We start from the raw sequence: 25,142 nt of genomic DNA, 5'->3' as shown, positions 1-25,142 counted from the left end.
TAAAACATGTCCTGTAAAACCTAGCAAAAGATCATTTTGTGTCGGTTTGGCCTCGTAATCTAAACCTTGTTATTGAGGGGTGGTGGCGCAGTTGGCTAGCGCGTAGGTCTCATAGCTTCGAGTTATCCTGAGGTCGAGAGTTCGAGCCTCTTTCACCCCAGCATATTTTTTGTTTTAATCAAAGAGGATAAAACATGTCCGGTAAAACCTAGCAAAAGATCATTTTGGCCTCGGAATCAAAACCATGATTTCGAGGGGTGGTGGCGTAGTTGGCTAGCTAGTGCGTAGGTCTCATAGCTTCGATTTATTCTGAGGTCAAGATTTCGAGCCTCTCATACCTCACCATAATTTTTTTATTCAAACAAGATAAAACATGTCCTGTAACACCTAGCAAAAGATCATTTTGTGTCGGTTTGGGCTCGAAATCAAAACCTTAAAACATGTCCTGTAACACCTAGCAAAAGATCATTTTGTGTCGGTTTGGGCTCGAAATCAAAACCTTGTTATTGAGGGGTGGTGGCGTAGTTGGCTAGCGCGTAGGTCTCATAGCTTCGAGTTATCCTGAGGTCGAGAGTTCGAGCCTCTCTCACCCCAACATATTTTTTTTTTATTCAAAGAGGATAAAACATGTTCGGTAAAACCTAGCAAAAGATCATTCCCAACATATTTTTTTTTTATTCAAAGAGGATAAAACATGTTCGGTAAAACCTAGCAAAAGATCATTTTAGCCTCGGAATCAAAACCTTGATTTCGAGGGGTGGTGGCGTAGTTGGCTAGGTAGTGCGTAGGTCTCATAGCTTCGATTTATCCTGAGGTCAAGATTTCGAGCCTCTCATACCCTCACCAAAACTTTTTTTTATTCAAACAAGATAAAACATGTCCTGTAACACCTAGCAAAAGATCATTTTCTGTCGGTTTGGGCTCGGAATCAAAACGCTGTTATTGAGGGGTGGTGGCGCAGTTGGCTAGCGCGTAGGTCTCATAGCTTCGAGTTATCCTGAGGTCGAGAGTTTGAGCCTCTCTCACCCCAACATATCTTTTTTTATTCAAAGAGGATAAAACATGTCCGGTAAAAACTAGCAAAAGAACATTTTGGCCTCGGAATCAAAACCTTGATTTCGAGGGGTGGTGGCGTAGTTGGCTAGCTAGTGCTTAGGCCTCATAGCTTCGATTTATTTTGAGGTCAAGATTTCGAGCCTCTCATACCTCACCATAATTTTTTTATTCAAACAAGATAAAACATGTCCTGTAACAGCAAAAGATCATTTTGTGTCGGTTTGGGCTCGGAATCAAAACCTTGTTATTGAGGGGTGGTGGCGTAGTTGGCTAGCGCGTAGGTCTCATAGCTTCGAGTTATCGTGAGGTCGAGAGTTCGAGCCTCTCTCACCCCAACATATTTATTTTTATTCAAAGAGGATAAAACATGTTCGGTAAAACCTAGCAAAAGATCATTTTAGCCTCGGAATCAAAACCTTGATTTCGAGGGGTGGTGGCGTAGTTGGCTAGGTAGTGCATAGGTCTCATAGCTTCGATTTATCCTGAGGTCAAGATTTCGAGCCTCTCATACCTCACCATAGTATTGTTGGCTTATTGGCCCTTGATCTCACATTAATTAATTTCAATGAATTAATTATGGATGTTTTGATGATAACAAACCTACTTTTAATTATTAACTATTTTCAGTTTTTTGAACTGTCCACAGTATAAGGTCGGGAATAACGATTACAACAACTTTTCAATTACTCAAATCAGAGCTAAAACGAAGAAATTAGAGTCGAGACAACATACCCGACGTGATGATGTGGCAACAAAATCAAAATGATGGACAAATCAAAATATATCAAAGTATGACATTTATAATATTGGAAGAGTAACACATGGTGGAGTTTTTCTTATTATTACATTTCTAAATAAAATTATTTTTACAAATATAAATTTGAATATAACCGTTACTCACATCGAATTTTATTATTACTATATTATATTATTATATTATTATATTTATAATAAATTTTGAATTACATTTTACCGTTACTCACATAACTTTTTATTATTATTATATTATATTACTATTATATTAAAATTTTGAAATAAATGAATTTAGAAAATTTTCTTACTTAATTACTTTTAATCTCCACCTTCCATTATTCCTAACACAATCCAATGGTCAATATTCAATCCTACATTTTGCCACTTTTTCTCCTCTATATAAACTCATCTTCCCCACATTTTTATTAGACACAACTTACATACATTCTTCAATCCTCATTTGTTCAAAGTCTCCATTGTTTATTGCTCTCTCCNCTCCACCTTCCATTATTCCTAACACAATCCAATGGTCAATATTCAATCCTACATTTTGCCACTTTTTCTCCTCTATATAAACTCATCTTCCCCACATTTTTATTAGACACAACTTACATACATTCTTCAATCCTCATGTTCAAAGTCTCCATTGTTTATTGCTCTCTCCAAGCTTACAAGTTTATTTCTTTTCATCTTATTCTTGAGAGGGATTATTATTATATTGTGAGGAAATAGTTGTCAGTATCCCAAATTGTAAATCTACTCTTTGAGAGAGTTGTGGTGTGTTATTATCAAACTCAAATACTTGTATCGGTTTGATCCTGCGTCGTTGAAAGGATTGAGTTTGCTCTTGAACTCGTAAAAAGAGCGGTGTACCGGTTTGGCTCTGATCCGTGGAAAGAGTCGGAAAAGTTCTTTATTCAAATTCCCAAGAGGCGCTTGGGGAGTGGAGTAGGTCAAGTTTGACCGAACCACTATAAAACTACGGTGTCATTTTCTCTAACTCTTTCCTATTTAATTTCAAGATTATTATTATGTTTATTGCATGTTCTACTTGATTATTGTTTTGACTTGAATTATTTTGCTTTAGTAATTATCATCTTCTACTTATTTGTAAAAAGTTTTATCATTAGAAAAATTAATCAAGTTTAAACACTTTTATCGTTAAAACCCTATTCACCCCCCCTCTAGGGTTGCCATACCGATCCAACAAGTTTTTTTTACTCAAACAAGATAAAACATGTCCTGTAACACCTAGTAAAAGATCATTTTGTGTCGGTTTGGGCTCAGAATCAAAACCTTGTTATTGATGGGTGGTGGCGTAGTTGGCTAGCGCGTAGGTCTCATAGCTTCGAGTTATCCTGAGGTCGAGAGTTCGAGCCTCTCTCACCCCAACATATTTTTTTTTATTCAAAGAGGATAAAACATGTCCGGTACAACCTAGCAAAAGAACATTTTGGCCTCGGAATCAAAACCTTGATTTCGAGGGGTGGTGGCGTAGTTGGCTAGCTAGTGCATAGGTCTCATAGCTTCGATTTATCTTGAGGTCAAGATTTCAAGCCTCTCATACCTCACCATATTTCTTTTTTTCAAACAAGATAAAACATGTCCCTTAAAACCTAGCAAAAGATCATTTTGTGTCGGTTTGGACTCGAAATCAAAAACTTGTTATTGAGGGGTGGTGGTGCAGTTGGCTAGCGCGTAGGTCTCATAGCTTCGAGTTATCCTGAGGTCGTGAGTTCGAGCCTCTCGCACCCCAACATATTTTTTTTTATTCAAACAGGATAAAACATGTCCGGTAAAACCTAGCAAAAGATCATTTTGGCCTAAGAATCAATAATTTCGAGGTGTGGTGGTGTAGTTGGCTAGTTAGTGCGTAGGTCTCATAGCTTCGATTTATCCTGAGGTCACGATTTCGAACCTCTCATACCTCACCATATTTTTTTTTATTCAACAAGATAAAACATGTCCTGTAAAACCTAGCAAAAGATCATTTTGTGTCGGTTTGGGCTCGGATTCAAAAGCTTGTTATCGAGGGGTGGTGGCCTAGTTGGCTAGCGCGTAGATCTCATAGCTTCGAGTTATGCTGATGTCGAGAGTTCGAGCCACTCACACTTGCCGAGTAAAACCTTGCAAAAGATCATTTTGGCCTCGAAATAAAAAAACCTTGATTTCGAGGGGTGGTTGTATAGTTGGCTAGCGAGTGCGTAGGTCTCATAGCTTCGATTTATCCTGAGGTCAAGATTTCGAGTCTCTCATACCTCACCATATTTTTTTTATTCAAAGAAGATAAAACATGTCCTGTAAAACCTAGCAAAAGATCATTTTGTGTCGATTTTGGCTCGGAATCAAAACCCTGTTATTGAGGGGTGGTGGCGCAGCTGGCTAGTGCGTAAATCTCATAGCTTCGAATTATCCTGAGTTCGAGCCTCTCTCACCCCCACCATATTTCTTTTATTCAAAAAAGATAAAACATGTGCTGTAAAACCTAGCAACAGATCATTTTGTGTCGGTTTGACCTCGTAATCTAAACCCTATTATCGTGGGGTGGTGACGTAGTTGGCTAGTGCGTAGGTCTCATTACTTTGGTTTATCGTGAGGTCGAGAGTTCGAGCCTCTTTCACCCCAGCATATTTAGCAAAAGATCATTTTGGCCTCGGAATCAAAACCCTGATTTCGAGGGGTGGTGGAGTAGTTGGCTAGCTAGTGCGTAGGTCTCATAGCTTCGATTTATTCTGAGGTCAAGATTTCGAGCCTCTCATACCTCACCATAATTTTTTTTATTCAAACAAGATAAAACATGTCCTGTAACACCTAGCAAAAGATCATTTTGTGTCGGTTTCGGCTCGGAATCAAAACCTTGTTATTGAGGGGTGTAGGCGCAGTTGGCTAGCGCGTAGGTCTCATAGCTTCGAGTTATCCTGAGGTCGAGAGTTCGAGCCTCTCTCCTCACCCCAACATATTTTTTTTTTATTCAAAGAGGATAAAACATGTTCGGTAAAACCTAGCAAAAGATCGTTTTAGCCTCGGAATCAAAACCTTGATTTCGAGGGGTGGTGGCGTAGTTGGCTAGCTAATGCGTAGGTCTCATAGCTTCGATTTATTCTGAGGTCAATATTTCGAGCCTCTCATACCTCACCATAATTATTTTTATTCAAACAAGATAAAACATGTCCTGTAACACCTAGCAAAAGATCATTTTCCACCATAATTATTTTTATTCAAACAAGATAAAACATGTCCTGTAACACCTAGCAAAAGATCATTTTCTGTCGGTTTGGGCTTGGAATCAAAACGTTGTTATTGAGGGGTGGTGGCGCAGTTGGCTAGTGTGTAGGTCTCATAGCTTTGAGTTATCCCGAGTTTGAGCCTCTCTCACCCCCACCATATTCTTTTTTAATCAAACGAGATACAACATGTCCTGTAACACCTAGCAAAAGATCATTTTGTGTCGGTTTGAACTCGGAATCAAAACCTTGTTATTGAGGGGTGGTGGCGCAGTTGGCTAGCGCGTAGGTCTCATAGCTTCGAGTTATCCTGAGGTCGAGAGTTCGAGCCTCTCTCACCCCAACATATTTTTTTTATTCAAAGAGGATAAAACATGTTCGGTAAAACCTAGCAAAAGATCGTTTTAGCCTCGGAATCAAAACCTTGATTTCGAGGGGTGGTGGCGTAGTTGGCTAGCTAATGCGTAGGTCTCATAGCTTCGATTTATTCTGAGGTCAATATTTCGAGCCTCTCATACCTCACCATAATTATTTTTATTCAAACAAGATAAAACATGTCCTGTAACACCTAGCAAAAGATCATTTTCTGTCGGTTTGGGCTTGGAATCAAAACGTTGTTATTGAGGGGTGGTGGCGCAGTTGGCTAGCGCGTAGGTCTCATAGCTTCGAGTTATGCCGAGTTCGAGCCTCCCTCACCCCCACCATATTCTATTTTATTCAAACGAGATACAACATGTCCTGTAACACCTAGCAAAAGATCATTTTGTGTCGGTTTGGGCTCGGAATCAAAACCTTGTTATTGAGGGGTGGTGGCGCAGTTGGCTAGCGCGTAGGTCTCATAGCTTCGAGTTATCCTGAGGTCGAGAGTTCGAGCCTCTCTCACCCCAACATATTTTTTTTATTCAAAGAGGATAAAACATGTCCGGTAAAACCTAGCAAAAGAACATTTTGGCCTCGGAATCAAAACCTGGTGGCGTAGTTGGCTAGCTAGTGCGTAGGTCTCATAGCTTCGATTTATTCTGAGGTCAAGATTTCGAGCCTCTCATACCTCACCATAATTTTTTTATTCAAACAAGATAAAACATGTCCTGTAAAACCTAGCAAAAGATCATTTTGTGTCGGTTTGGGCTCGGATTCAAAAGCTTGTTATCGAGGGGTGGTGGCCCAGTTGACTAGCGCGTAGGTCTCATAGCTTCGAGTTATGCTGATGTCGAGAGTTCGAGCCACTCACACTTGAACAGTAAAACCTTGCAAAAGATCATTTTGGCCTCGAAATCAAAACCTTGATTTCGAGGGGTGGTGGTATAGTTGGCTAGCCAGTGCGTAGGTCTCATAGCTTCGATTTATCCTGAGGTCAAGATTTCGAGTCTCTCATACCTCACCATATTTTTTTTATTCAAAGAAGATAAAACATGTCCTGTAAAACCTAGCAAAAGATCATTTTGTGCCGGTTTGGGCTCGGAATCAAAACCCTGTTCTTGAGGGGTGGTGGCGCAGTTGGCTAGCACGTAGATCTCATAGCTTCGAATTATCTTGAGTTAGAGCCTCTCTCACCCCCACCATATTTTTTTTATTCAAAAAAGATAAAACATGTCCTGTAAAACCTAGCAAAAGATCATTTTGTGTCGGTTTGGCCTCGTAATCTAAACCCTATTATCGTGGGGTGGTGATGTAGTTAGCTAGCGCGTAGGTCTCATGGCTTTGGGTTATCCTGAGATCGAGAGTTCGAGCCTCTTTCACCCCAGCATATTTTTTGTTTTATTCAAAGAGGATAAAACATGTCCGGTAAAACCTAGCAAAAGATCATTTTGGCCTCGGAATCAAAACCATGATTTCGAGGGGTGGTGGCGTAGTTGGCTAGCTAGTGCGTAGGTCTCATAGCTTCAATTTATTCTGAGGTCAAGATTTCGAGCCTCTCATACCTCACCATAATTTTTTTATTCAAACAAGATAAAACATGTCCTGTAACACCTAGCAAAAGATCATTTTGTGTCGGTTTGGGCTCGGAATCAAAACCTTGTTATTGAGGGGTGGTGGCGCAGTTGGCTAGCGCGTAGGTCTCATAGCTTCGAGTTATCCTGAGGTCGAGAGTTTTTCTCTCTCACCCCAACATATTTTTTTTTATTCAAAGAGGATAAAACATGTTCGGTAAAACCTAGCAAAAGATCATTTTAGCCTCGGAATCAAAACCTTGATTTCGAGGGGTGGTGGCGTAGTTGGCTAGCTAGTGCGTAGGTCTCATAGCTTCGATTTATTCTGAGGTCAAGATTTCGAGCCTCTCATACCTCACCATAATTTTTTTATTCAAACAAGATAAAACATGTCCTGTAACACCTAGCAAAAGATCATTTTGTGTCGGTTTGGGCTCGGAATCAAAACCTTGTTATTGAGGGGTGGTGGCGCAGTTGGCTAGCGCGTAGGTCTCATAGCTTCGAGTTATCCTGAGGTCGAGAGTTCGAGCCTCTCTCACCCCAACATATTTTTTTTTATTCAAAGAGGATAAAACATGTTCGGTAAAACCTAGCAAAAGATCATTTTAGCCTCGGAATCAAAACCTTGATTTCGAGGGGTGGTGGCGTAGTTGGCTAGCTAGTGCGTAGGTCTCATAGCTTTGATTTATCCTGAGGTCAAGATTTCGAGCCTCTCATACCTCACCATATTTTTTTTTTATTCAAACAAGATAAAACATGTCCTGCAAAACCTAGCAAAAGATCATTTTGTGTCGGTTTGGGCTCGAAATCTAAAGATTGTTATCGAGAGGTGGTGGCGTAGTTGGCTAGCGCGTAGGTCTCATAGCTTCGAGTTATACTGATGTCGAGAGTTCGAGCCTCTCTCACCCCCGGTAAATCCTAGCAAAAGATCATTTTGGCCTCTCTCACCCCAATATATTTTTTTTTTATTCAAAGAGGATAAAACATGTCTGGTGAAACCTAGCAAAAGATCATTTTAGCCTCGAAATCAAGGGTGGCGTAGTTGGCTAGCTAGTGCGTGGGTCTCATAGCTTCGATTTATCCTGAGGTCAAGATTTCGAGCCTCTCATACCTCACCATATTTTTTTTTTTTATTCAAACAAGATAAAACATGTCCTGGAAAACCTAGCAAAAGATCATTTTGTGTCGTTTTGGGCTCGGAATCAAAAGATTGTTATCGAGGGGTGGTGGCGCAGTTGGCTAGCGCATAGGTCTCATAGCTTTGAGTTATCCTGAGGTCGAGAGTTTGAGCCTCTCTCACCCTAGCATATTTTTTTTTATTCAAAGAGGATAAAACATGTCCGGTAAAACCTAGCAAAAGATCATTTTGGCCTCGGAATCAAAACCTTGATTTCGAGGGGTGGTGGCGTAGTTGGCTAGATAGTGCGTAGATCTCATAGATTCGAGTTATCCTGAAGTCGAGATTTCGAGCCTCTCATACCTCACCATATTTTCTTTTTTATTCAAACAAGATAAAACATGTCCTGTGAAACCTAGCAAAAGATCATTTTGTTTCGGTTTGGGCTCGGAATCAAAACATCCTTATCGAGGGGTTGGCGCAGTTGGCTAGCGCGTAGGTCTCATAGCTTCGAGTTATCTTGAGTTCGAGCCTCTCTCACCCCCACCATATTTTTTATTATTCAAAAGAGATAAAACATGTACTATAAAACCTAGCAAAATTTAATTTTGTGTTGGTTTGGCCTCGGAATCAAAACCTTGTTATCGAGGGGTGGTGGCGCAGTTGGCTAGCGCGTAGGTGTCTTTTCTTCTGAGTTATCCTGAGTTTGAGCCTCTCTCACCCCACCATATTTTTTTTATTCAAACGAGATAAAACATATCCTATAAAACCTAGCAAAAGATAATTTTGTGTCAGTTTGGCCTCGAAATCAAAACCTTGTTATCGAGTGGTGGTGGCGCAGTTGGCTAGCACGTAGCTCTCATAGCTTTGAGTTATCCTAAGGTTGAGAGTTCGAGCCTCATTCACCCCAACATATACTCTCAAGCCTCTCTCACCCCATCATATTTTTTTTTTATTCAAAGAGGATAAAACATGTCCTGTAAAACCTAGAAAAAGATCATTTTGTGTCGGTTTGGGCTCGAAATCAAAACCTTGTTATCGAGGGGTGGTAACGCAGTTGGCTAGCGCGTAGGTCTCATAGCTTCGAATTATCATGAGTTCGAGCCTCTGTCACCCCACCATATTTTTTTTATTCAAAAGAGATAAAACATGTACTATAAAACCTAGCAAAATTTAATTTTGTGTCGGTTTGCCTCGGAATCAAAACCTTGTTATCGAGGGGTGGTGGCGTAGTTGGCTAGCGCGTAAGTGTCTTAGCTTTGAGTTATCCTGAGTTCGAGCCTTTCTAACCCCTCCATATTTTTTTTTATTCAAACGAGATAAAACATGTCCTGTAAAACCTAGTAAAAGATCATTTTGTGTCGGTTTGGCCTCAGAATAAAAAACCTTGTTATTAAGGGATGGTGGTGTAGTGGCTAGTGCATAGATCTCATGGCTTTTAGTTATCCTGAGGTTGAGGGTTTGAGTCTCTCTCACCTCCACCATATTATTTTTATTTAAATGATATAAAACATGTACTATAAAACCTAGCAAAATTTCATTTTGTGTCGGTTTGGCCTCGGAATCAAAATCTTGTTATCGAGGGTTGGTAGCGTAGTTGGCTAGCGCGTAGGTCTCACAGTTTCGAGTTATCCTGAGTTCGGGCCTCTCTCACCCCACCATATTTTTTTTATTCAAACGAGATAAAACATGTCCTGTAAAACCTAGAAAAAGATCATTTTGTGTTCGTTTGTCCTCGAAATCAAAACCTTGCTATCGAGGGGTGGTGGTGCAGTTGGCTAGCGCGTAGGTCTCATAGCTTTAAGTTATTCTGAGGTTGAGAGTTTGAGCCTCTCTTACCCCAACATATTATTTTTTATTCAAACAAGATAAAAAATTTCCTGCAAAACCTAGAAATAGATCATTTTGTTTCGGTTTGGCCTTTGAATCAAAACCTTGTTATCGAGGGGTGGTGGTGTAGTTGGTTAGCGCGTAGGTCTCATAGCTTCGAGTTATCCTTGAGAGTTCGAGCCTCTCTCCCCCCACCATGTATCTTTTTTTTTTTAACGAGATAAAACATGTCCTGTAAAATCTAACAAAATATCATTTTATGTTTGTGTTTGGCTTCGAAATCAAAACCTTGTTATCGAGTGGTTGTGGCGTAGTTGGCTAGCGTGCAGGTTGTCACGGTCATGCTCGTCCAGGGTGTGTTGCCCATGGCCGCATGCCTATGGCAAGCCAAACCCTTGTCATGTCTTTTCATTCTAGTGTTTTTACTTTTGTAGTTCTAGGGCGTATGACGCCTCAAAAATATCATGTCTAGGCCTGCCAGACATGAAATGTCTCAGAATGTACTATAGGGGGATATGACTAGTTGTCAACTTCTCCCTACCCAAGGTTATATATGTTAAGCCGTTGTTATCTCTCTCTTGCTTGCTTATATAACGTCTCTTTCAAAAATCTCTCTTTCTAAAATCTCTCTCTACCCTCGTTTTCCAAAACATTCTTTTAAAACCGAGGCTAGAGGCTTGATCATACGTCGCTTGGCCGTAGGCGACGCAAGTACAAATTGGCTTAGCTCACTTGTCGTTGAAAGGGAGTGTCGCACAATCGCTAGTCCGCTGCCTTCAAAAGTGCGATTGTGTCAAGTGGTATCAGAGCTTTGTTAGCTCCGTGACACAGTAAAGACCGAAACCATGTCGGCGACAAAGTCGACACCCAAAGCACAAGCCGACCGGCTTACGCTAATAGAGGAGGAAATGCTGTTCCTCAAAGAAGTCCCTGACACCCTCCGCTTCCTAGAAGCACGGGTGACCGAATTGAGTGAGAAAGTCGTAGGAATCGACGCAATGGGCAACCGCCTGGATGGGTTGCCAATCGCAGAATTGATGTTTCGAGTGACCTCGCTCGAAGAAAGAGTTGCTCCTACGAGCAGCCCAAAACCGTCTGGTAGTCCGGATAGCTCTGTCGCGCACAAGGAGGGACGTGGCGAAGAGTTCGACGTGCTACAAAATACAATGATGAGCTTGTTCAATGGATTAGCTGATGAGTTCAAAACAACAATCGACGACATCCAAGAAAGAATGGCCTCCATGGGCACTCGAATTGAAGTGACCATGAAAGCCGTGGAGAACGTCACGGCTGGACAAACTAATACAGGATCCAACAAACTAAGATTCCCAGATCCTAGAGCCTTTAAAGGGAATCGGGATGCTAAAGAGTTGGAAAACTTCATCTTTGATGTCGAACAGTACTTCAAAGCCACAACGGCTTGTACTGAAGACAAGAAGGTGACCGTAGCCTCGATGTATCTCATAGACGACGCCAAACTGTGGTGGCGTACGAAGGTGCAAGACATCGAGGATGGATTGTGCACCATTGACTCGTGAGAGGACCTTAAGAAAGAGTTGAGGGACCAGTTCCTCCCCGAAAACGCAGGACATTTAGCAATGGAAAAACTAATAGCCCTGAAACACACTGGAGGCATACGAAACTATGTCAGACAGTTCTCAACCCTGATGTTAGATATCAGGGGCACATCAGAGAAGGACAAGGTGTTCTTCTTTATAAATGGGTTACAGCCGTGGGCCAAAACAAAGCTACACGAGAACAAGGTCCAAACCCTAGCTGCCGCAATGGCCTGTGCCGAGAGACTCCTAGACTATGGGAACGAAGCGGGATCCCAAAGAAGAATAACACCATCCCCAAACACTGGGGGCAAGCCATACAAACCACCAAGTCATCAAAATGGAAGCCCCAACAGGCCGAACGGAGGTAACGACAGACCAAGCGGATGGACGGATAGACCTCCTCAGAACAACCAAGCGGGGACATCTCGAGGACCTTACCATCAAAGGAACCACACGACGACGCCTTTACAATGCATGCTGTGTAAAGGTCCCCACAAAGTATCTTACTGTCCTCATCGGGCCTCTCTCACTGCGCTCCAAGTGTCCATTCAAGAGAGCAATGACGCAAGGGTTGAGACTATGCTTGACAAGAAGAAAGATCAAGACAATCCCCGAATGGGCGCGCTTAAATTCTTGTCAGCCCTCCAACGGAAGGTCGAACCGAAGGACATAGTAGAGAAAGGGCTCATGTTCGTAGATGCAACAATAAATTCCCAACCGAATAGGAGCACTCTGATAGATTCAGGAGCGACCCACAACTTCATCGCCGATCAAGAAGCCCGAAGATTAGGACTCACTATAGGAAAGGACCCGGGAAAAATGAAAGCTGTCAACTCTGAGGCCTTGCCTATTGTGGGAGTTTCCAAAAGAGTTCCCTTTAAAATAGGGGATTGGACAGGAGAGCTAGATCTTGTCATAGCTCGCATGGACGACTTTGACGTGGTACTTGGGATGGAGTTCCTCCTAGAACACAAAGTTATCCCAATACCGCTGGCAAAATGTTTAGTGATCACCGACCGCAACCCCACAGTAATACTTGCAAGCATCAAGCAATCAGGTAATCTTCGAATGATCTCGGCCATACAATTAAAAAGGGGACTCGCACGTGAGGAACCTACATTTATGGCCATACCATTGATGGAAGTAACAACCACCGAAGAAACTGTCCCAAATAAAATCAATGAGGTACTAAACAACTATGCTGACATAATGCCAGAGAGCTTACCCCAAACATTACCACCTCGTCGAGGCACTGATCACGAAATCGAACTCATCCCCGGAGTTAAACCGCCAACGAAGAACGCATACCGGATGGCTCCGCCCGAGCTAGTCGAATTAAGGAAACAACTGGATGAGTTGCTGAAGGCGGGATTCATCCGCCCGGCAAAGGCACCTTACGAAGCCCCCGTACTGTTCCAGAAGAAGAAGGATGGGACGTTGCGTCTGTGCATAGACTATAGAGCCTTAAACAAGGTGACGGTACGCAACAAATATCCACTGTCGATAATATCCGACTTGTTCGACCAACTTCACGGGGCCAAGTACTTCGCGAAGTTGGACTTACGATCAGGGTATTACCAAGTACGTATTGCCGAAGGGGACGAGCCCAAGACGACGTGCGTAACAAGATATGGGGCCTTCGAATTCCTAGTAATTCCCTTTGGCTTGACAAACGCTCCAGCTACTTTCTGCACGTTGATGAACCAAGTTTTCTACGAATACTTGGATCAGTTTGTCATAGTATACCTCGACGACATAGTGGTTTACAGCACAACCCTAGAGGAACACAAAGTGCACTTGAAGCTGGTGTTCGACAAGCTACGACAAAACCAACTGTATGTCAAGAAAGAGAAATGTGCATTCGCACAAACATGCATCAACTTTCTTGGACATGTCGTCAAATGTGGACAGATTAGTATGAATAGCGATAAGATAAAAGCTATCCAAGAATGGAAGGTTCCTACTTTCGTATCCGATTTGCGGTCCTTCTTAGGATTAGCCAACTACTATAGGCGGTTCGTCGAAGGGTTTTCACGACGAGCCGCCCCATTGACTGAGCTGTTGAAGAAAGACCACACTTGGTCGTGGTCAAATGATTGTCAAATGGCCTTTGAAGATCTGAAAACAACCATGATGGGGGGTCCTGTCCTCGGATTGGTAGATGTTACAAAGCCATTTGAAATAGAAACAGACGCTTCCGACTTTGCCCTAGGTGGGGTCCTTATTCAGGAAGGCCACCCCATCGCTTTCGAAAGTCGAAAGCTCAATGACGCCGAACGTAGATACACTATCTTCGAAAAAGAAATGCTGGCAGTAGTCCATTGCCTTCGAGTCTGGAGACAATATCTCTTGGGATCACAGTTCGTAGTGAAGACAGATAACAGCGCCATTTGCCACTTCTTTGATCAACCAAAATTGACGGTAAAACAAGCCCGGTGGCAGGAGTCGTTGGCTGAATTCGACTTCAAGTTCGAACACAAAGCAGGGAAGAGTAATCAAGCAGCCGACGCACTGAGTCGAAAGGGCGAACATGCGGCCCTGTGCATGTTAGCCCATATTCACTCAAGTAAGATCGATGGATCGATGCGCGACATCATCAAGGAACATTTACATAAAGACCCATCGGCCAAAGCCGTCGTCGAACTAGCTAAAGCTGGGAAAACACGACAGTTTTGGGTTGAGGGAGACCTTCTGATGACAAAAGGAAACAGATTGTATGTCCCAAGAACGGGAGAACTGAGGAAGAAGCTCATTCAGGAATGTCATGATACCCTATGGGCCAGACATCCTTGGTGGCAAAAAACATACGCTCTAATAAAAAAAGGGTACTTCTGGCCAAACATGCGAGATGACATAATGCAATACACCAAGACGTGCCTCATCTGTCAACAGGACAAAGTCAAGAAAGCCAAAGTCTCAGGACTCTTGGAACCTCTACCTGTGCCGACAAGACCCTGGGAAAGTGTATCTCTGGACTTCATAACACACCTCCCAAAAGTCGGGGAATATGACGCTATCTTGGTTATCGTAGACCGATTCTCAAAATATGCGACGTTCATCCCCACTCCCAAATTATGCTCGGCCGAACTCACAGCTCAACTATTTTTCAAACACATTGTAAAGTTATGGGGTATTCCGTCGAGCATCATCAGTGATCGGTACGGCAGATTCATTGGGACATTTTGGACCGAGTTATTCGCCTTCTTGGGAACAACATTAAACATCTCCTCGAGTTACCACCCTCAAACCGATGGTCAGACAGAACGGTTCAATTGCTTGCTCGAAGAATACTCACGTCACTTCGTCGACGCTCGCCAGAAGAACTGGATAAAACTGTTAGATGTCGCCCAATTTTGCTTCAATTGTTAAACTAGCTCGTCTACGGGAAAGAGTCCCTTTGAAATTGTAAGTGGACGACAACCGGCCTTACCCCATATTATCGATCATCCTTATGCAGGGAAAAACCCTCAAGCTCACAACTTCACAAGAGAATGGAAGCAGACAACAGATATAGCCCGGGCATATTTAGAGAAGGCTTCCAAGCATATGAAAAAGTGGGCAGACAAGAAGCGTCGCCCCCTTCAATTCCGAGCAGGAGATCAAGTCCTCATCAAGCTGAAACCAGAACAGATCAGATTTCGCAACCGAAAGGACCAGAGACTAGTTCGCAAGTATGAAGGCCCGGTTGAAGTCCTTAAAAAGATCGGGACTACCTCCTACCGAGTTGCACTCCCCACATGGATGAAAATCCACCCAGTAATTCATGTGAGCAACTTGAAGCCATACCACCCTGACCCAGACGACGACCAACGAAATGCAATCACAAGACCGAGCATCGATCTGAGGCAAAAAGAAACAAAAGAAGTAGAGGAGATCCTCGCCGACAGGGTTAGGAAGATAGGACGACCTGTACGGACGATTCGTGAATTCCTTGTCAAATGGAAGAATCTCCCTACAGAGGAAACCAGCTGGGAACGCGCCGAAGACCTGAACTCCGCCGCCACCCACATCGCTAGGTTTGAAAGTAGTCGGTTGACGTGGTCGTCAACCAATTAAGTGGGGGAGGATGTCACGGTCATGCTCGTCCAGGGCGTGTTGCCCATGGCCGCATGCCTATGGCAAGCCAAACCCTTGTCATGTCTTTTCATTCTAGTGTTTTTACTTCTATAGTTCTAGGGCGTATGACGCCTCAAAAATATCATGTCTAGGCCTGCCAGACATGAAATGTCTCAGAATGTACTATAGGGGGATATGACTAGTTGTCAACTTCTCCCTACCCAAGGTTATATATGTTAAGCCGTTGTTATCTCTCTCTTGCTTGCTTATATAACGTCTCTTTCAAAAATCTCTCTTTCTAAAATCTCTCTCTACCCTCGTTTTCCAAAACCTTCTTTTAAAACCGAGGCTAGAGGCTTGATCATACGTCGCTTGGCCGTAGGCGACGCAAGTACAAATTGGCTTAGCTCACTTGTCGTTGGAAAGTGAGTGCCACACAATCGCTAGTCCGCTGCCTTCAAAAGTGCGATTGTGTCACAGGTCTCATAGCTTTGAGTTATCTTGAGTTCGAGCCTCTCTCACCCCACCATACTGTTTTTATTCAAACGAGATAAAACATGTTCTGTAAAACCTAGCTAAAGATCATTTTGTGTCGGTGTTTGGCCTCGAAATCAAAACCTTGTTATTGAGGGGTGGTGGCGCAGTTGGCTAGCACATAGGTCTCATAAATTCGAGTTATCCTGAGGTCGACAGTTTGGGCCTCTCTCACCCGAGCTTTTTTTTTTTTTAGTTTTTATTTCAAACCGGATAAAACATGTCTTGTAAAACCTAGAAACAGATCATTTTGTGTCGGTTTGGCCTCAGAATCAAAACGTTGGTGTCAAGGGGTGGGCGTAGTTGGCTAGCGTGTAGGTCTCATAGCTTCGAGTTATCCTTAGTTCGAGCTTCTCTCACCCCACCATATTTTTTTTTTTTATTCAAACCAGATAAAACATGTCTTGTAAAACCTAGCAAAAGATCATTTTGTGTCTGTTTGGCCTTTGAATCAAAATGTTGTTATCGAGGGGTGGTGGTGTAGTTGGCTAGTGCATAAGTCTCATAGCATCGAGTTATCCTAAGGTCGAGAGTTTGAGCTACCTCTCACCCCACCATAGTTTTATTTATTCATTCAAGATTAAACATGAACTATAAAGCCTAGCAAAAGATCTTTTTGTGTCGGTTTGGTCTATGAATAAAAACCTTGTTATCAAGGAGTGGTGGTGCAGTTGGCTAATGCAAAGGTCTCATAGCTTTGAGTTATCCTAGGTTCGAGAGTTCAAGCCTATCTCACCCCACCATATTTTTTTTTATTCTAACGAGATAAAACATGTCCGGTAAAACCTAGCAAAAAATCATTTTGTGTCGGTTTGGTCTCTAAATTCAATCTTGTTATTGAGGGGTGGCGGTGCAGTTGGCTAGTGCGTAGGTCTCATAGCTTCGAGTTATCCTGAGTTCGAGCCTCTCACCCCACCATAATTTTTTTATTCAAACAAGATAAAACATGTCCAGTAAAACCTAGCAAAAGATCATTTTGTGTCGGTTTGGCCTTGGAATCAAAATGTTGATATCGAGGGGTGGTGGCGTAGTTGGCTAGTGCGTAGGTCTCATAGCTTTGAGTTATCTTGAGTTCGAGCCTCTCTCACCCCACCATAGTTTTTTTTTATTCAAATGAGGTAAAACATGTCTTGTAAAACCTAGCAAAAGATAATTTTGTGTCGGTTTGGCCTCGTAATCAAAACCTTGTTATCTAGGGATGGTGGCACAATTGCCTATCGTGTAGGTCTCATAGTTTCGAGTTATCCTAAGGTCGAGAGATTGAGCCTTTCATACCCCACCATATTTTTCTTTATTCAAACAAGATAAAACATATCCTGTAAAACCTAGCAAAAGATCAATTTGTGTTGGTTTGACCTCTGCATCAAAACCTTGTTATCGAGGGGTGGTGGTGCAGTTGGGCTAGCACGTAGGTCTTATAGCTTCTAGTTATCCTAAGGTCGAGAGTTTGAGCTTCTCTCACCCCACCGTATTTTTTTTTATTCTAACAAAATAAAACATGTTCTGTAAAACCTAGCAAAAGTTCATTTTGTGTCGGTTTGGCCTCTGAATCAAAACCTTGTTATTGAGGGATGTGGCGCAGTTGGCTAGAGTGTAGGTCTCATAGCTTCGAGTTATCCTGAGGTTAGAGTTTGAGCCTCTCTCACCCCCACCATATTTTTTTTTATTCAAACAAAGATAAAACATGGCCTATAAAACCTAGCAAAATATCATTTTGTGGTTGTTTGGACTCGGAATCAAAACCTTGTTATCGTAGGTCTCATAGCTTCGAGTTATCCTGAGATCCTCTCTCACCCCACGTTGTTTTTTTTTTTATTCATACAAGAGAAAACATGTCCTATAAAACCTAGCAAAAGATCATTTTGTGTCGGTTTGGTCTCGAAATCAGAATCTTGTTATCAAGGGGTGGTTGCGCAGTTGGCTAGCGTGTAGGTCTCATAGCTTCGAGTTATCTTGAGGTCGAGAGTTTGAGCCTCTCTCACCCCACCATCTTTTTTTTATGCTAACAATATAAATCATGTCCTATAGAGCTTAGCAAAAGATCTTTTTATTTCGGTTTGGCTTTTGAGTTTAAATCTTCTTATCTAGGGGGTGGTAGTGCAGTTGGCTAGCGCATAGGTCTTATAGCTTTGAGTTAATCCTAAGGTCAAGAGTACGAGCCTCTCACACCCCACCATATTTTTTTTTTCTAACAATGAATTACGAGAGGGGAAAGACATATGCCTCTACTCGGTTTGTAGCTCTTCGATTTCTAGTTTTCCTCTTTAAGTAGTCAATGCCTCATCTCTATGTTCGATTCGTAGGTCAGAACTAAGAGAGGGTTGAGACATGTGCCTCAGCTTCGTTTGTACTCTTCTGACTTCCAATTTTCCTCATTAGGTGATGATCAGTTCTCCATCTCCATTTCGGTTTGTAGGCCAACTTATCCTAGGTTGACCCAAACCCGTGGTCCTTGAGGCTGTTTTACCCCTAACAAACGCGTGCATGCATATAAATGAAAATACCAGAGTTTGAGCATGAGACTATAAATTATTTTTAGTCTTTCTTAGCCATGCATACATATAGCCTCTAGATTTCTCTCATTAAATGTCGTTTTAGTTCACTCATGCAGCTCCTCTATTCGAGCATCACATGCCAACTAACATCTACTTTAGTTCGTCTTCAAACTACATTGTACGAGGAGAGATTCCCTTATGATACCATTTGTAACATCGAAGGCCCAAGAATCATACCAGAATTTGAAATTGATATTGAATACCTTGTAGCCTCAACACTCACTTCATGCAATCTGATCTCATCTTAAGATGCTGAGTCACAACGACTTGACATGCTATAAACTATGCTATCATCACAACGAGCATCTAGACGTGCTCAACCATATAAAAACACAATAATTTTAGAATAAGTTAAAATAAACCATATATATACAACATAAATAAGGCAGGAAACATGCTTAGCACACAAGCAAACAAACTCGACATATAGAATTATACTTATAAAACATTCTAAAGCACGCCTAAACAACTCAAGTCAAAACTTTATTAAAAGTCTCAAATAGTGCTTGTAACGAATATTCTTACTCTAAAGAACCTTAAACCGTAATCCAAACACTTCAAGTCATGTCTCAGCTACGAAAAGAGAGTAAAGTTCTGCGGAAAACTTACCGACACAAACTTAAACCGAATTAAATGTAAATAAATAAAAAAAATGGTCACTAACCAAATCTTAATTTAATTTTTTAAAATTGATTTACTATATAAAAAAAGAATTATATCATAAAAGAACATGGGGAATCATTTTAAAAGACAAACAACAAGACAAATTGCAGCAAATGTTCTTTGTATTCTACTATATCTCACAAACTTCCATATATTTTTTTAAAATTATTATATAAAAAATATTAATAATAAATAGGAAGAATATGATATTAAGAGAAAATACTTTTCACAAAAATACAACAAAAAGACAAACTGAAAGCTACTCTGTCACACTATATCCTCAATGCATTATTCACTTTTTTATTTTCTTAAATGAATTATAAGTGAAAATTAATTTAATATTTTATTTCACAAAATATTTAGTTTATTTGCATTATCTTAAAATGTCTTTATTTTAAAATTGGGATAAGATTCTAAAGAATTTTTTTAAAAGGAGAAAATAAATAAAGTATTATGAATAAAATATAATATCGTTATCAAATGAGCTATAATTAAGTAATCAGTAGGCTTCAAAGTATCAAAATAGATCGTTTTAATGGTTTATTTTGTTTTATTATTTTTTTATTTTGAAATTTATATTTAATTTGGTATTTGGGTATGTCAATTATTTTTTTAAAATATATTTTTTTTTACCAAGGCACGTCGTATTTGATTAACCTAATTTCTGTGAAGAAAATTGTCAACTAATTTAACTGATTTATCTATATAGTTAGTCAGAAAGCTAGTAATCTTGATACCTGTTCAAATTTCGATCGATAAAGATTCTACTCAACATACAAGAATCTGAAAGTATGATCGTTTTGAGGGTTTGAAAAACCAAATTTTAATATCTTTTTCTCTTTTTTAGTATGCTGCTCCACGAGCAAGGAGCAAGAGAGCATTAATCAAATCTTCGACACGTGGTATCTTATCTTCATATTTATAAGCTACAACTCACTTGACGTTTTCAATTTTTTTATTATAGAAAGTTAAGTTGGATTGAATTCTTGGAAAATCGAAAATTCTATTCAGTTTGCTAGTTGATATTTTTTTAGTCGGGTCAATTTGACCAATTGAAAAATAGGGTTATAACCCAATCTGACTCTACTTTACTTTTTAAAAGATTAAGAATTTTTAAGGTTAATGATGAGTTATGACATGTAAATATTAGATATTTGAACTTTATGAAGTTTTAGTTATTATTGTAATATGTATAAATAATTAAAAAAACAACCTAACAACTCAACCCAACTCAAATCGAAAATCGAGGGTTGGATTGGCTTGAGTTGAGTCGAGTTGATTGTGAACTCTATTAGGTTACTCGGGTCACCAACCCAAAATTTTAGATTGGTCTCAAAGATTTTTCCAACTCAACCCAACTCTTGTATGCCCTAATTGAGACAGTAGTAGATCAAAATTATACAAATAGTAGACGTCATGATAAATAACGAGCCCCTTTTTTTTAATCAACAAAAAGTAGTCCATTAACTCTCGGGATATTAATCATACGTTGAAAGGTATCGAGAACATTTTTAGACCTATAACATAGAAATTTATCTAGAAATTACTCATTAGTATATTCATTGGTACTTACATTATTTGATGTAACAATTATTTGGTTAGTTATTATCTAAAAAAAAACCTTAAAAAACGACCAAACTGAAAACGACAAGAAAACATTAGGATTAGACCATAGACATATAAATGGTCAGATTTTAGCTATAAGAATTCACTAAAATCCAAAAATATATTTAAAAAATAATAATAATAAAACAAAAACAAAAACAAAATAAAAAACAAAAACAACTGGCTTTTCCCCCAACTTTTCCCTTGTCTTCCAATTGAAAGAAAAGGTAAAAGGATCTCTCTTCTCTCGAGTTTCCTCACCACACAACTCTTTTGAACACAGCAAGAGCCACTAAGCCTAAAGAACACGACGACGTCGACGACAAGGAGGACGAGGACGAGAACGAGGTTATAAATTTGATGGAATTATTAGGTTTGTTGAAGCCAAGCTGAAAAAACATCAAGGGTTTTCATGTCAGCTCTGTAATGGTTGAGAGTGAAATGGTGGAGCATAGACCATGTAAAGTCTGGATAGATTCGTGGGTTCTGAGTGTCCACCAGCTCCCTTGGTGGCCTTACCACTTTATCATTTCTTGGACACAAAAAGAATGCTAAAGATTTCCTTGTTGTCTCGTTGTTCACCACCGCTCTATGCAAGCAACTCTTGTATCTCCCATTTGATAGTGCCTTTTTTACCATCCAAAACAAACCCATCATTAGCCATATCATATTATAATTATTATAACTCCAAATTCATGTATTCCACACGTTTTAAACCCTAAACTACTCTTCCCGTTTCTTTTGACGATATACAGGTTTATGGGTATCAAAGAATACGCCTAAAACCCTAACCTACCCTTCTCGTGTCTTTTATCGATATATAGGTTCATGGGTATCAAAGAATATGTCTAAAACCCTAAACTACCATTCCCGTGTCTTTTAACGATATATAGGTTCATGGATACCAAAGAATACGTCTAAAATCCTAAGCTACCCTTCCCATGTCTTTTATCGATATATAGTTTCATGGGTATTAAAGAATACGTCTAAAACCCTAAGCTACCTTTACCGTGTCTTCTATTGATATATAGGTTCATGGGTATCAAAAAATACGTCTTTCTGGCATACATCTTAGTAATTTCTTTATTCCTCATTCCTACATAAAAAATGTTAGGAATTACGATTCTTCACAATATTATGATATTGTCCAAGATGTCAAACTTTTATTAGTGGTCAAAGTTAAATTGATTCTTTTCCGAGGTCAAAATAAGAAAAGAAGGTGTTATTTTTTTTAAAAGAAAAAGGTGAGGATTTTAATGGGTTTTGTTTGATTACCATGAAAGTGTCACCAATATTGATAACAAAAGCATCAAAGTTAGGGGCAATGAGACGCCATTGGTTGTCTACAAAAACTTGTAAGCCACCGACTTGGTCTTGGTGAAGAATGGTCAAAGACGTTGGGTCACAGTGAGGGCCAGTGCCTAAGGTCAGATGGGGCTTCTGGCATGGCGGATAGAAGTTCAGTCTCATTATTGAATCATTGTCTTTGAAGAAGTTCTTGAAGTAATCTCCTTTTACTCCAAGGCTCTTCCCTAACAGCTCCATTATCCCCAACGATAGCCCACTCATTGCTTCACAATACTCCTGATATACCCTACTGTTCCACCCAATCAAACAATGAGTCAATAACCTCTCCACCATAACTTTAACCGTATTGTTTCAACTTAAAAAAAAAAAAAAATCAAATTACGACACCCATTTTAGATAGCTTAACTGGTTAAAACGTATTGACCCAGATACTTCAAAATCATGAATGATAACTTGTTTCAACCAAAAAAGGATCAAATTACGGGACCCACTTGAGATAGATGGTTAGGTAGCTCAACTAAATAACCATTATTGACCTCAACTAAATAAGCATTATTGACCGAGACACTTCAAAATCATTTTAAACATGAATGATAACTTTAACCCTATCGTTTCAACTAAAAAGGATCAAATTACGAGACCCACGTGAGATAGATGATTAGGCAGCTCAATTGGTTAAGACATACCGGTCACGACATTTGGCACTTTAACCATTTTGTTTAAACTAAAAAAGATCAACATACGAGACCATGTGAGAAAGATGGTTAGGCAGCTCAACTGATTAAGACATATGGACCCAGACATTTCAAAATCATTCCAGAACGATATCGTTTGAGCTAGAAAAAGGAAAAGGAAGTACCTGAAGTCGACGAATTGGTCACCGAGCTTGGCGGAAAGGTAATCAAGAACAAGATTAGGGAAGGAATCATCAGCAGAGAATCGAAAGGAAAGAGTCTCTTTCCAAGGCAATTTGGAAGAGAATCGACCAGTGAAGCTGCTAGCATACCCACAGTGCTCACCGGCTTGCCTCTGAGCCCTTTGTTTCTCACAAAGCGGCAATCCAAAGAACTCGTTCATGTACTTATGAGCTTCCGCAATCAACTTGGAGTCAACCCCATGATTCACCACAAGAAAAAAACCATGTTTTTGACATGCCTCGCCGACAAGTCGGATGGCCTCCCCCACCGAATCTTTGTCCCCGGACACAAACCCCGACAAGTCGATCAATGGGACTTCCAGCTCCGGGCACTCACCAATCGGCTTATCCTCGTCCGGCCATATGAACTGCTTCGGAATCTTCTGTTCATGCCGGAGAACCGCCGCGTCGAACACAAGTGGAACGCCGTCGTTTTCCCCCTCCGCCATTGATGGGCTGTACTACATGCAAGGTTGAGGGATTTTACAAGAGAAGGGCTTTATAATGTTGAATTTGGCAAATGGGTGTTCACCCATTTGGAAATTTTCAATTTTTTTTTAAAATAATATTGACAGGAAAGCGATTCCCAATGGAAATTTGGCAGTTCATGGCGATGAAGGGAAATCTAATGTCCCCTCTCCCTCCATATCAATTCAAAATTTTCTTTTTTTTTATTTTTAATTTTATGTACCTTTTGATTTATTATGTCGGATTGTTATTATTGAATAAAGGTAACTATTTTTATGTGTATTCATTACATCCCCCACTAAACCTCATCAATCAAACCTTAACTCCACTTACAAAGCCTTGGTTTTGAACCAAAGCAACTTTTTGGCACCCAAACAAACATTTCACTTTGATCTTATTCTTAGATTTTTCGACGATTTAATTGTAATAACTAAGTCCACTGTTAGTAGATATTGTCTGCTTTGATCCAATTGATGTGGGATCTCACAATTCACTCTTCTTGAGGACGGAGAATGTTTGCTTAATCCATCACACCTAAATGACGTGAAAATTATCTATTTATAATCAAATAAATTACAAGAATATGAAAAGAGTAATAAATGGAAATAACAATAAAAAAAGATACTTATAGTAAGAAGGAAAATATCTAGATATCCTTAACAAGGGTCTATCGTCCTCGTTGACATACCGCCTAGTATCTAGCTCTGATACCATTTGTAACAATCCAAGTCCACTGCTAGCAGTCATTGTCTTCTTTGGCCTGTTACGTATCACCATCAACCACACAGTTTAGAACATGTCTATTAGAGAGAGGTTTTCACACTCTTATAAGGAATACGACTCCAATAGCTTATTATTGGTATTCCCTTGAATTTTTAGATTCTAGCTCCTATGGCTTATTATTTATTTATTTTCTTTTACATACAACATGGTATAGATAATGTTCTTGAATAAAAGAGTAGATGTTTGATCACCTAACTATGTTATGAGTAAATATAACTAACTCGATTGTGTTCAAAAATTGTAAAGGTCTATGAAGTCTAAAGACAGATGAATAAATCGAGACAAAGATAATGGATGGTGGGTAAGATGTTAAGGTTAATTGGGTTCGTTCATAAAGATTGAGCCAAGACAATGTATAGGACACGACCAGCTTCCCGAGAGATTGACCGGAGGCCAAATAGCCGACCCACGAGAGGGTCAAGGCCTTACATGGCGACCCTATGAAGGGACAGCGAAGGCCTTTCCAATTTAGGCACGTGAGCTATTCGCTTGGATGGGTAAGTCAAAGACGAATCGTTCGTGTTTTCAGAGAATTAGATGAGACTAATAGTTTCAAAAAATTAACCGTCATGTATATTTTTTAATATATTTTTAAAATATGGGATTAATATATTTATGAATAAATTTTTGTAGATCTTAAGGTAATTGTAAACCCAACCCACGATCAAATTACCTTTGTTTCCAAACTTTCACCTGATATGCTCAAGCTGAGAAAGAAGGGAAAAAAGAGAGGGCGGAGGAAGAATCAAAAAAGAGAAAGGTATGCTACTAAGAAATAGTTGCT

The 25,142-nt window shown here is 40.2% G+C and overlaps 1 protein-coding gene, 1 long non-coding RNA gene and 5 other non-coding genes across 8 annotated transcripts; 6 read left to right on the top strand and 1 right to left on the bottom strand.

Annotated features, from left to right (window-relative positions):
- Positions 1-76: 76 nt before the first annotated feature.
- TRNAM-CAU lies at positions 77-160 on the top strand. Its single transcript is given in 2 exon segments — positions 77-114; positions 125-160. It is a non-coding gene; the product is annotated as a tRNA-Met (tRNA).
- Positions 161-510: 350 nt separating this feature from the next.
- Positions 511-594, top strand: TRNAM-CAU. The gene is given in 2 exon segments: positions 511-548; positions 559-594. It is a non-coding gene; the product is annotated as a tRNA-Met (tRNA).
- A 4,698-nt stretch (positions 595-5,292) lies between these two features.
- Positions 5,293-5,376, top strand: TRNAM-CAU. Its single transcript is given in 2 exon segments — positions 5,293-5,330; positions 5,341-5,376. It is a non-coding gene; the product is annotated as a tRNA-Met (tRNA).
- Positions 5,377-5,836: 460 nt separating this feature from the next.
- Positions 5,837-5,920, top strand: TRNAM-CAU. Its single transcript is given in 2 exon segments — positions 5,837-5,874; positions 5,885-5,920. It is a non-coding gene; the product is annotated as a tRNA-Met (tRNA).
- Positions 5,921-7,423: 1,503 nt separating this feature from the next.
- Positions 7,424-7,507, top strand: TRNAM-CAU. Its single transcript is given in 2 exon segments — positions 7,424-7,461; positions 7,472-7,507. It is a non-coding gene; the product is annotated as a tRNA-Met (tRNA).
- Positions 7,508-9,476: 1,969 nt separating this feature from the next.
- Positions 9,477-18,070, top strand: LOC111469146. Its single transcript, XR_002714825.1, has 3 exons — positions 9,477-9,489; positions 16,372-16,378; positions 17,978-18,070. It is a non-coding gene; the product is annotated as an uncharacterized LOC111469146 (long non-coding RNA).
- A 2,875-nt stretch (positions 18,071-20,945) lies between these two features.
- LOC111469145 (gibberellin 20 oxidase 1-like) lies at positions 20,946-23,611 on the bottom strand. Of its 2 annotated transcripts, none has more exons than XM_023114397.1 (3): positions 23,051-23,611; positions 22,159-22,480; positions 20,946-21,510 (listed from the first exon to the last, which is right to left on the bottom strand). In XM_023114397.1, the coding sequence occupies exons 1-3, from the start codon at positions 23,554-23,556 to the stop codon at positions 21,253-21,255; spliced, it is 1,086 nt and encodes a 361-aa protein (XP_022970165.1). In that variant the 5' UTR covers positions 23,557-23,611; the 3' UTR covers positions 20,946-21,252. The 2 variants fall into 2 exon arrangements, with proteins under 2 accessions (XP_022970165.1, XP_022970167.1); XM_023114399.1 differs by having other exon boundaries at positions 22,159-22,477.
- Positions 23,612-25,142: the final 1,531 nt, after the last annotated feature.

Source organism: Cucurbita maxima, unplaced genomic scaffold (genome assembly GCF_002738345.1).
Source record: "Cucurbita maxima cultivar Rimu unplaced genomic scaffold, Cmax_1.0 Cma_Scf00038, whole genome shotgun sequence".
NCBI lineage: Eukaryota > Viridiplantae > Streptophyta > Magnoliopsida > Cucurbitales > Cucurbitaceae > Cucurbita > Cucurbita maxima.
The sequence above is the reverse complement of the archived record's forward strand: the minus strand, read 5'-3'. Positions and strand labels throughout refer to the sequence as shown.